General features: G+C 52.4%; 1 protein-coding gene, 1 long non-coding RNA gene and 3 other non-coding genes across 5 annotated transcripts in view; 4 read left to right on the top strand and 1 right to left on the bottom strand.

Annotated features, from left to right (window-relative positions):
• Nucleotides 1-396: 396 nt before the first annotated feature.
• Nucleotides 397-3,072, top strand: LOC132542078 (uncharacterized). Its single transcript, XR_009553221.1, has 5 exons — nucleotides 397-473; nucleotides 691-736; nucleotides 1,691-2,043; nucleotides 2,519-2,592; nucleotides 2,825-3,072. It is a non-coding gene; the product is annotated as an uncharacterized LOC132542078 (long non-coding RNA).
• Nucleotides 538-615, top strand: LOC132542303 (small nucleolar RNA SNORD49). The gene has a single exon (XR_009553393.1). It is a non-coding gene; the product is annotated as a small nucleolar RNA SNORD49 (small nucleolar RNA).
• On the top strand, nucleotides 1,668-1,735 carry LOC132542301 (small nucleolar RNA SNORD49). Its single transcript, XR_009553392.1, has one exon. It is a non-coding gene; the product is annotated as a small nucleolar RNA SNORD49 (small nucleolar RNA).
• Nucleotides 2,685-2,757, top strand: LOC132542343 (small nucleolar RNA SNORD65). The gene has a single exon (XR_009553425.1). It is a non-coding gene; the product is annotated as a small nucleolar RNA SNORD65 (small nucleolar RNA).
• A 780-nt stretch (nucleotides 3,073-3,852) lies between the features above and the next one.
• Nucleotides 3,853-11,730, bottom strand: part of LRRC75A (leucine rich repeat containing 75A) — a 58,637-nt gene continuing 50,759 nt past the window's right edge. The window contains exons 3-4 of the mRNA XM_007519206.2: nucleotides 8,381-8,496; nucleotides 3,853-4,526 (exon numbers count right to left, since the gene is read on the bottom strand). Coding sequence (XP_007519268.2) covers nucleotides 3,992-4,526; nucleotides 8,381-8,496 — 651 coding nt within the window. The 3' untranslated portion in view covers nucleotides 3,853-3,991. The remainder of the gene's footprint in view (nucleotides 4,527-8,380; nucleotides 8,497-11,730) is intronic.

Raw genomic sequence — 11,730 nt, 5'->3', positions numbered from 1 at the left:
CTTCCGACTCGCGAGACCAGAAACCCGCGCACGCGCATGCGCACGCGCGCTGCGTATCCCAGAATCCCCTGCCGGTGGGAGAGACCATATCGCGGGGCCGGGGGGGGGAGCAGGGCGGCGTGGCGGCGTCTGTCTCGGGAAACAAGCAGGACGTTCCCATGAGCCTTTGCGAGGACCCCCCCCTTCCCGTAAGAAATGGGACGTTCCGACGGCTTAAGAAGCGAGGACGCGGTGTGGACCGTCTCTTATTGCGGCTGTTAGGCAGGTTGGTGTTGCTGCTTTGTCCCGCGGGCTCGTTGGGCAGGCTAGGCGGGTGTTCGCGCGGGAAACCTTGAGGACAGAGCCGGCGTGTGTGGCCCGCGGGCTGCAGGCAGAGTCTCACGAGCCGCGTGCGTGTGTTTGTGTCTTGCAGGGCGGCCGCCATCATGGAAGAAGCCCTTGGAGGCTGCAGTGCGCAGACTCCGCGCAGCCGGGTGAGAGGCTGGGGGCCCCCACGTGGGTGGGCTTGACGCGGGCCCCTCGGGGAGCGCGGCGGCTCGTCGTGATGACACCGGGAACTAATGTTAGGAAGTGCCGTCAGAGTCGACAAGTGACGAGACTTCAGGCCCGCTGACCCACAGCCGCGGCCGCCTCAGCGGCTGACACCGACCGCGAGGACCCGCCCCGTAACGCGTGTCCTTCATGTTTCAGATGGCGGGGCCGCCGCTGCGGGGACCAGAAGTTCCAACCGGCCCAGGTGAGCCCTTCGGGTCCGGGCCCTAGTGAACCTGCCCAGGAAAAGCGGGCTTCTGATTGGTGGCAGGTTTTCTTAAAAGTTTTTTTTCTACTATGTAAGGGGAGGAGCTTAGCTCGTCTGGCCAATGAAAAGTGAGCTCGGCGTGACGTAAGCAGTGGCTAGGTCAGAACCGATCCCGAAGGAGGAAGGAAAGGGGCTTTGGCGCGGGTCGCACTGACCTTGGTTTTCGTCAGGGTCTCAGGAATAGCAGCGAGCCGGGGGTTGGTTACTCCGCTCTGGGCCGCAGTGGTGACATTCAGCGCAGCCCTATGGAGAAATCCCAGTCCAGGGGGCGGGCGGTGGGCGCACGTGTTGCACAAAGCGCAAGGACCCGGGTTCAAACCCCCCCTCCCCCGTCGTGCCCCACCTGCAGTAGCGCTGGAGCGGGGTATAGAGATAATGGGATCCTTTTTTTAAATGAAAAAAAATGGTTCCAGAAGTGACACTTAGGTGGCCCGAGAGGTGGCGCAGTGGGTAAAGCACTGGGCTTTTCAAGCATGACGTCCCGAGTTAAATCCCTGGCAGCACATGTGCCAGAGTGATGTCTGGTTCTTGATCTCCTTGCTCATGAATAACTTCTGTTGCTTCGTCTATCGGGTAGAGACCGCCAGAAGTCGAGAGGAGGGAGGGAAGTGGGTGACGACAGAGGGGAAGAGACCCCTGTAGCCCTGCTTCACCACTGCAAAGCTCTCGCCCTGCAGCCCTGGGGATGTGGGGCCTCGAACTGGGGTCCTTAGGCCGGTCCTTGCGCTCTGTTCCGCCTGCCCTTGACCTGCTGCGCTGCTACCTGGCCCCCCATAAATGCTTTAAAAAAATAATGACGCTGAAGTGTCTCTGGTCCCCAGAGCGGTTTCTAGCTCAGTTTCTAGGTGCAGGGGGCTTGAGGCGAGACTGCTCTGATGAAATCACTCATAGGAAGTGCCGTCAGATGCGACAGCTGACGAGAATTCCTGGCTGATGGCAGTCCACAAGCCCCCGCACGCTGTGCTGTGAGGATTAGGCGGTGGCAAACTGCCGCTGACACTGCACTCAGCCAGGTCGCCGTGAGAGAGTGGCCGGGTATGAGATGCGGGAGCCCTGTCCCTCAGGATGGCAGCCTTCGCCCGCCGAGAGTTCAGCTGCGGTCTGTGGGGAGAAGTGACTGGACCGGCCCGACCTGGAGAGTTCTGGCAGGTGTGGTACCCGGATGGGACTCCGGCCTTTATTCGTTGCGCCACTTGCCAGGCTGCGGTGTCCTGGACTTCAGGGACTGCCGGTTTACCACATGTGTCAGTGATCAAAGGCACTTGGGATGAGTTTACAATAATGTGTGCCACTTTTGTGGGTTTTTTTTTTTTTTAAGCAGAGCACTGTTCAGTTCTGGCTTATGGTGGTGCGGGGGACTGAACCTGGGACTTTGGAGCCTCAGGCATGAGTCTGTTTGCAGAACCATTATGCTGTCTACCCTCCTCCCCACTGTGTTTTTAATGAAAACACTGTTCAGCTCTGGTGGTGCTGGGGATTGAACCTGGGGCCTCAGGGTGGTTTTTCCATGACCTTTATGCTCTCTCCGGCCCTGGATTTTCTTTGGCAGCCCTGGCTGTTCTCTTTTTTTGGTCAAGAGGTCACAGTGGGTGCTCCCATGTAGTGCCCTGAAAGAGGAGTAGAGCTGTTGCCCTACCCAGCAAGGTTTGGGCAGCGTCAAGATAAGACAGGTTCTCTCATTGAAACCATCACATAAGTGAATTTCTTTTCTGTTCTCAGCATCTGCTTGGTGTAGGCTGATGCCTTAAGAGATGAGAACTGCTGGAGAATGAGCAGTGAGGTCACAACTCGAGGTAAGGGTAAGCTCTGACCCGCCAGTGATCCCTCCTCAGACCAGAGTGGGCATGTTCGGGGTGGCATGGGCATAGACTACGGAAAGGATATCAAATGATGAGATCACCCAAAATAGCTGGAATTACCGGCAGAGTGTGCAGTGGTGAGCCTAAGGTTTTCTGAAGATATCCTGTAGTGCTGTGCATGAGGGTGGACAGGAGTAGATGAGACTGATGCTTAGTTTCTTTGCAGGTCTCTTCACCAGAGGATACAGCTGGAGCGAATCTGAAGGTGCAGACCTGTGGGCTGTCCACTAGTTTGGACAGAAAAATCAGTAACAGTTGTAGAAATGTGCCTCTTGTATCAGTGCCCTACGACCTGTGAATCTGCATCCTAGGAGCACTATTTATTCAGTTAGAAGTTGGCTGTTGGGTTTTCTCCCTGGAATATGTCCCCATGCAATTACCATAAACTTGCTAATAAAAATTACCTTTGATATTGACTTTTTAAGAAATGTATTTGAAGATACTGCTTCTTGGTACTCTGATTAGTACCACCTTTCTGTACTTTGAACAACTTCAGAGAACAGGTTCCAGAACTTTTTAAGGCACCCAGTCATTGGTTCCTCCTAGAAGCAGGCAAGAGCTTTGCTCTGCCAGAGGGCCTGGCTCCTCCTTGGGTCTGGTACCACCACTTCTGGCTCAGGTCCGATTGGCTTCTAGTCTCTGAACCTGCTAGCTACACTGACCTTTAAAACCTCACTACTTATTCCCAGAGGGTCTTGTGTTTGGGGGGAAAGTGGGTGTGGGAAGTGGAAGTTTACCTGACGACATCCACCCTTCTGCAGAATAGGTCTGCCAAGAGTTTGATGCTTCTCACCAATCTTGAGTGTCTAGAGGATAGAAAGTAAGGAATGAATTTTGAAGGACTCTGAAAGATTGCTGGGAACAGGGTCTATATTTGTGTGTGTGTGGGGTGGGGTGGTGGTTGGGACCACAGGTATGGGTAGGAATGTTGCCCCAGATCGAAAACTGGGAGCTCACAGGGAAGAGGTAGACAGTGTAGTCCAGATGGGAACTGGCTTCCAATCTGCTTGAGCCACAGGCATCTGGCAGGAGCCTACTAGGCTGAACTACACCATCAGCACAGAAGTTGTGGAGTAGGTGACCAGCCCTACCTCAGGCTTCCAAGATTTCACTACCCACATGCTCAGAAAAGGCTTGAGGCCTGATGTCTCAGGCCAGGGGGCCAGAAGAGAGAAAAATGAGATAAAATGAGAAGCAGTTTTACACCTTCCAGCTACAATCTGGCTCCCCATGGTTGCCCTGCCCTGGTCCGGTTTGACACACAGCTTGCATGTCCTAGCCTGCCTTAGCCTCTTGCTCTGCAAGGATTCCCCAGGTAAACCCCCACTTTGTGTCACGTGTGAGCAGCAGCTACAGTCTCCCCGCTGTGGCTGACGGGGGACAGGGAGCTCCCTTCAGGGTCTTCCTGGCTCGCTGTGCCATCCCGTGTCTCCTCCCCCGCAGCCAGACCCTCGCCCAGCTCCAGGATGGTGGGGAGATGGCCTTGCTTGGGGGACCGCTTGCGCAGGCTGAGCAAGAAGGGCTGGGGCAGTGAGAAGATGTCCACGTTGTTGCCCAGGTCGATCCAGGTGACGTTGGGGAACTTGCTGGGGTCCTTAAGGGTGTCGGTGAGGTCACGCAGCACGGCCCGGGTCAGCCTGTTGCCGTTGAGTGCCAGTGTGGTGAGGCGCGGCAGCGTGCTGAGTGCAGGCAGCAGCTGCAGGACCATGTCGTCTGTGAGGCCGGTGAAGCCCAACTCCACGCTGTCCACCTGCTCCCCGCAGCGCTGCAGGTAGCTGGTCACACGCTCCAGGTCACGGCAGGTCAGCGGGATACCGGAGAGGTCCACCGTGTTGTCCTGTGGGCTCCCAGCCAGGACAGCCTTGAGGCTGAAGGGGACACGGGGCAAGCAAGTGAGGTGAGGGAGTTCTCCACATGGCCAGCTCCCCTGCTTGTCCCTTGTCCCCTTCAGCCTCAAGGCTGTCCTGGGAGTCAAGTATCTGCTCAGCCCTGTGACTGTGGGCATGGCATAAGCCTGGGCCCTTCAGTTCCCTCAAACCACCCATACTGTAGCCCCGCCAGGCTCAACTGGCCAATCGAAGCACAAAAAGGAGACCCAAGTATTTCAGTAGTGATTGACAAGAGGAGTCTGGAGCCAGAATGCCTGGGTTTGCTGGCATTCTGAATTTCTACTTGTGTGACCTTTAGTTACCAAGCCTTTCTCCAGCTCAGGAATTTATTTGAAAAGTAGAGCCAAGAACTGCATGGTTGCTAGGTGAAATACTATAGACCAGCGCTTGGTGGCAATTGAGTTGTGAATTAGTATTTGCTGCTGTTATTGGGCTTGGGCTGAGTTTGCTGCTTCCCCAAGAGTGACACCAAATTTCCTGAGGCCCCTTTTTGGTAACTGTCTTCCCTTACAGTCGGTGATCCTCAGGAGAGCTCTGTTGGACAGCAGGCAGTGGCTCTAAGCCTTGCCCCGTCCCCACTCAACTCCTGTCATCTATCGCGCCTGTTCTACCTTCACCTGTTCCTTGCTCTGGGGCCAGAATGCTCCATTTCCACGTATCAGAGGCAAAAACACTGACACTGCAACCCTGGGAAGGTGAGGCAAATGGAGAAGTCTTACCCGATCTGCTCCAAAAGCACAGGCCAGGGGCTGGGTGGTGGTGAGGCAGTTAAGAACATTACCAAGCACAAGGATCCGGGTTCAAGCCCCTGGTCCCCAGATGAAGGGGGGTGGGAGGAACTTGACCATCAGGGAAGCAGTTCTCTCCCTCCCTCCGTTATCTCCCCTTCCCCACTCAATTTCTCTGTCCCATCTACCTACCTATCTATACACACATACACACACACACAGGGCAGGGGGACATAGCACAATGGTTATGCAAAGAGACTCATGGCTGAGGCTCCAGTGTCCCAGGTTCGATCCCCTGCACTATTTTTACCAGAGCTTAGAAGCACTCTGGGTAAAAATAAAATAAAGCCAATGCCAGCAGTTAAGGACCATAGCTTGAAATTTCTTTTGACAAAATGAAGTGCAGGTCCCAATTCTTGGGGCCCTGAAGCTGAAAGGCCATCCATCATCCCCAGCCTGCACACCAAGCCTTTTTTTTAAAATTTTTTTTTAATAATCACTTTCCCTTTTTGATGCCCTTGTTTTATTGTTGAAGTTATTATTGTTGTTATTAATGTCTTCGTTGTTGGATCGTACAGAGAGAAATGGAGAGAGGAAGGGAAGACAGAGGGGGGAGAGAAAGATAGACACCTGCAGACCTGCTTCACCGCCTGTGAAGCGACTCCCCTGCAGTGGGGAGCCGGGATCCTTACGCCAGTCCTTGCACTTTGCGCCACCTGCGCTTAACCTGCTGCGCTACTGCCCGACTCCCCACACCAAGCCTCTTAACTGGGCAATCCCACAAGTTTGAAGGCAAAGCTCTCAAGTCACATCTAGAACACTCAGGCAGCCGCCTTAGTGTGATTTAAGTTTTGGCTGTTCCCTTATCAACATCATTAATTAAGTAGATCCATTTCACCAGGGAAATAGGTAGTGTAGTTAACAGCCTAGGGTTGAATTCAGCTCTGCTATCTACCAGCTGAGGGACTGTGGCCAATGGCTACAGTCCTACCTTAGTCCAGCAGGTGTTAAGCTCCTACCAAGTAGAACTGACAGACAAGGCCCCTGTTTTCCTCTGAGAGGGGAAAAGGACAAACAGGATAGTGATGTCAGAGCAGCAGGCTACTCTGGATGCTTGTCTAAGAAGGTGATGTTTGAGCTGACACATGAAGAAAAACTGTCAGGAAAGTCTGGGATGAGCCGCGGCAGAATACATACGCACGCAAAGGACTCATGGCAGGAAGGCCAATATGGTCGTGGTCGCGGAGACGAAGAGCAGGTAGGAGAGGCCAGGGAGGACACAGGGCCCATCACACCCGGCCCTGCTTGAATTCCTTTCAAACGTGATGCAAAGTCAGAGTCCCCCGTGGGAATGGGGTTTCTGAATGATGTGGGGCCAAGGACACGTGGCACAGTGGTTATGCAAAGACTTGATGCCCGAGGCTCTGAGGTCCCAGGTTCAGCCCTCTGTTATTACCTTAAGCCAGAGCTGAGCAGTGCTCTGCTTTAAAAAAAAAAAAGTGTGTGACTGTGTAGGGAGGAGAACCCCCAGTTTCCAGCACAGCGCAAACTACCAGTCCCTTTCTACCTACCTTCCATTTCTGCTTCTAGGCAAGGCTTCACTGCGGCCTTGTATATGTGTGATTCCCACTCCTGGCAGATTTTGCTATTTTTTGACCCCCAGATAGAAGGTAAAATAAAGAGAGGGAGAGGGAGACACTATAGCACCGCTCCATGGCTCTCATGCGGCCAGGGGCTCAAACTGCGGTCCTGACACGGCAAAGTGTTGTGGGAGGAGCCGTCTCCTGGCCCGTTTCTAGCGTTTCATTTTTGTTGAATGAGCTCAAGCTCTCCTTGTGGCTCCAGGCTCTGTGGTTCTTCCTGTCCTGTTCAGTCCCCAAATATGAACATGTTTTCCTTTCTTCTCTTTTTTTTTTTGCCTCCAGGATTATTGCTGGGGCTCAGTTACCTGCACCATGAATCCACTGCTCCTGGAGACCATTTTTTCCCCTTTTGTTGTCCTTGTTTTATCATTGTTGTGATTATTATTATTGTTGTTGATGTTGTCGTTGTTGGATAGGACAGAGAGAAATGAAGAGAGGAGGGGAAGACAGAGAGGGGGAGAGGAAGGTAAGACACCTGTAGACCTGCTTCACCGCTTGTGAAGTGATCCCCCCCCCCCCCTGTAGGTGGAGAGCCGGGGGCTCGAACCGGGATCCTTGCGCTGCGGGTCCTTGTGCTTTGTGCCATGTGCCCTTAACCTGCTGCGTTATCTCCTGACCCCCAGAAGGTTTCTTTCATATCTCCCTCCACTTACTTTCCGTGGTGCTACCTGTTGTTCCCCACAGATTCTCGCCCCATCTCTGGGGGGGGGGTGTCATAGCCCCATGAGGGTGCTCACTGCTGCATGGGCCAGGGACACAGCTGGAGACTAAGGGACACTCGGGAGACCGGGAGAGTGTATTCATTCAAAACTCACACCCCCTTCCTTCCCCACCCACTCACCTGAATGGCTCCAGCTCTCAGCCCAGGGCCCTGCTGACAGCACCTCTCCTGGGCTCATGCCCATCTGGAATGCCATCTTTTTTTTTTAAATATTTATTTATTTATTTATTTTCCCTTTTGTTCCCCTTGTTGTTTTACTGTTATAGTTATTATTGTTGCTATTGCTGTCGTCGTTGTTGGATAGAACAGAGAGAAATGGAGAGAGGAGGGGAAGACAGAGATGGGGAGAGAAAGACAGACACCTGCAGACCTGCTTCACTGCCTGTGAAGTGACTCCCCTGCAGGTGGGGAGCCGGGGGCTCGAACCGGGATCCTTACACCGGCCCTTGCGCTTTGCGCCATGTGCGCTTAACCCACTGCGCTACCGCCCGACCCCCTGGAAAGCCATCCTGACTGCTTTCCCTACCCCTGAATTATTCCCCAAGCTCACTTCCTTCAGGCAGCCTTCTAAGATACCTCCATCTGGTTCCAGCTCTTCCTATCACCTCACTGACCTGGGAGGGGATGGTTTATGCCCTGTGTCCGCTGTGGCAGGGACTCACTTGGGGCCGCCCTTGTGAAAGCAGGCTGACAGGGGTGGGTGGGGACCATGGCAGACCACCTCAGGTGACCACAACTCACCAGGCCTGCGGCTTCCTCTTCACCAGTCCACGGTGCCGCCTCCACTGGGAGTGGGGGCTGAGGTGGTATGTCAGCTGCCGGCACAGCTTCTCCATGGCGCCCAGTGAGTCCCCCTCCTGCGGAAGCAACCACAGGGGAGAGGTCCCTGAGTGTGTGGAGGAAGGAAGGAGGCTCTCAGGCCAGCCTTTATTTCTATTATTTATTTACTTATTTTCCCTTGTGTTGTCCTTGTTTTATTGTTGTTGTAGTTATTGTTGTTGTTGTTATTAATGTCGTCGTTGTTGGATAGGACAGAGAGAAATGGAGAGAGGAGGGGAAGACAGAGAGAAAGACACCTGCAGACCTGCTTCACTGCCTGTGAAGCGACTCCCTTGCAGGTGGGGAGCCACGGGCTCAGGCTCGAACCAGTATACCTAACACTGGTTCTTGCTTTGCACCACCTGCGCTTAACCCGTTGCGCTACCGCCTGACTCCCCCGGCTTTTATTTCTGCTGGAAGAATCTGATGGCCCCAGCCTAAGCAGGGGGAGGCCTTTTCTGTGGCCCAAGGTGGGAACACTTCAGAGAGGGCATGAGCTTTATCTTAACCTCAACACTGGTTTTGACTTCTGTGAATTAACTGCTCTCATTTGGACAAAAAAAAGAAAAAAACAGATTTATTTATTTATTTTTCCTTTTGTTGCCCTTTTTTTTTTTATTGTTGTTGTAGTTAATGTTGGTGTTGTTGATGTCATCATTGTTAGACAGGACAGAGAGAAATGGAGAGAGGAGGGGAAGACAGAGACGGGGAGAGAAAGAAAGACACCTATAGACTGCTTCACCACCTGTGAAGCAACTCCCCTGCAGGTGGGGAGCCGGGGGCTCGAACTGGGATCCTCACGCCTGTCCTTGCGCTTTGTACTTTGTACCTTTGCACTACTGCTGGACTCCCAAAAAAGATTTATATACAGTCCAGATATCAGGCACTCTGACAGTTGACTGGACTAAGTGCCAGCTGACCCCTTAACTAGAATTCACCATGGTCCCTGTCATAACCAACCCATCATCTAGGGCCATTCTGCTTATTCATTCACTTAACACATTTCCTCCCTTCCCTTCCCTTCCCTTCCCTCCCCTCCCCTCCCCTCCCCTCCCCTCCCCTCCCCTTCCCTTTTCCCTTCCCTTCCCTTCCCTTCCCTCCCTCCCTCCCTCCCTCTCTCCCTTCCTCCCTTCCTTCTTTCTTTACCAGAACGCGGATCAGCTCTGGCTTATGGTCCTCAGGCATAAGAATCTCTTTGCATAACCATTATGCCATCTACCACCCGCCCTGTGCCCCATATTCTTAAGTTGAAGTTCCAGTTCCCCAGGATCTCCCAATGTGACCGTGTTTAGAGGTTAGGCCTGTCAAGGAGAAGCCAAGATGAGATGAAACCGCTGAAGGGACCTAGTCCAGCATTACGACTCAGATATGGACGGAAGACACACCATGAGGTTTCAGAAGAAACACTCCTGGGGAACCCTACGTCTTCAACTACCAGTCCCCAGTATTGGGAGGAAGCACATTTCTTTCTTTTTCTTTTTTAAAATTTATTTTACTTTTAATGAGAGAAAGATACAGAGGAACACAGAAATACCAGAGCACTACTCAGCTATGGCTTATGGTGGTGCTGGGAACTGGACCTGGGACCATAGGAGTCTCAGGCATGAAAGTCTTTTTGCAGAACCATTATGCAGTCTCCCCAGCCCCGGAAGAAAATTTCTGTTGTTGAATGAGTAATGAGCGTTTGATTATCAGAGTTAGTGGCTAAGATGTTCAGGAAGTGTGAGGCTCAGAGGCACAGTCTCTTCAGACAGCAAGATGGATGTGATGAGCAGTGCTCTGGTAAAAAACAATAATAACAAAATAAAGAAATCTTTAAGAATTGTAGAAAATGTTTGAAGATACAGTCCAATAGGCAGCACAGTGGGTAAAGTGTTGGACTTATGAGCATGAGGTCCTATGTTTGAGTCACAGGATGTCATGTGTCAGGGTGATACTCTGGTTCTCTCTGTGTCAAATACATAAATAAATAAATACATGTTTAAAAAAATGCTGTAAGGGAGTCGGGCAGTAGCGCAGCGGGTTAAGCGCATGTGGCGCAAAACACAAGCCCCCGGCTCCCCACCTGCAGGGGAGTTGCTTCACAGGTGGTGAAGCAGGTCTGCAGGTGTCTGTCTTTCTCTCCCCCTCTCCGTCTTCCCCTCCTCTCTCCATTTCTCTCTGTCCTATCCAACAACAGCGACATTAGATAACAAACAGTAATAACAAGGGCAACAAAAAGGAAAATAAATAAATACATACATTTAAAAACTGTTGTAAGAGCAGCATAGACATGCAGAACTCATAGGGGAAAAAATGAACAAACAAAAAAAACAAGATTACTCACACCCAGGATTAGATCTGAGCTGACCTTGTTTTATTCATTTATTACTGTTTTTTATTTTTACCAGAGCACCACTCAGCCCTCCCAGCGCTGCTGGGGAAGGCTGTCTCTCAGTTTCCTTTTGCTCTCTGTCTCTCACCCTCTAACTGGGGGAAGAAACAAACACATCCATAGTGACTGGTAGTATATCGCACAGGCATGAGATGAGCCTCAGTGAAACTCTGTAGGCAGGTGGGAGATAAAAGACAGACAGACAGACAGAGACTGAATGAGTTACTGAGGTCACACGTTCAATCTCTCACACCACTGTAAGCTAGAGCTGAGCTGGTGGGGGAAGAAGTGGACGAGGTATGTGGCTGGGGAAGGTTTCTCAGCGGACAGGGCACAGGGCTTGTAGGTGCGAGGCCCTGGGTTCAGTCTGAGGTACCACATTTACTGGAGCTGAGCAACACTCGGCTCTGAGTCATCACGTAAACGAACACATCTCAAAACAGAACGAGAGAGGGGTTAGGGATTCTTGGATGCTTGAGTGAGAAGAACTGAGCTGTGGGAGGGCTGGGCATGTGGGGCAGGGAGCGTTCCAGGTGTGGACGCAGGCTTTGCTCTGGAGCATCTGACCACCACCTCCGTCCATGGCTATTCCTTTGGTCCAAGTCGCTATGGCCTGTCAACCTAGATCACTGCACAGACGTCACCCCAGGATATGAAGGGTTGCACCAAGGATTGAATAACATCCCCACCCCATTTGACAGAGAAGAAAAAGCTGAGGCCCAGAGGACCACAGGCTGAGGCTGAGAGGGAGCTAGAGAGGGGTTCTGAGTGTGTGTGTCCATCCAAAGAGGCAAAGCTGATCAGGAGCCCAGCAGGCTAAGGAAGGCCTGAGGAGCAATGAAATGGGGTTGAGAAGAGATTCTCTGCAAACCTCACTGTGTCCTGCTGTCACTCTGGG

The sequence above is a fragment of the Erinaceus europaeus genome, chromosome 12 (assembly GCF_950295315.1).
Source record: "Erinaceus europaeus chromosome 12, mEriEur2.1, whole genome shotgun sequence".
Taxonomy (NCBI): domain Eukaryota; kingdom Metazoa; phylum Chordata; class Mammalia; order Eulipotyphla; family Erinaceidae; genus Erinaceus; species Erinaceus europaeus.
The sequence above is the reverse complement of the archived record's forward strand: the minus strand, read 5'-3'. Positions and strand labels throughout refer to the sequence as shown.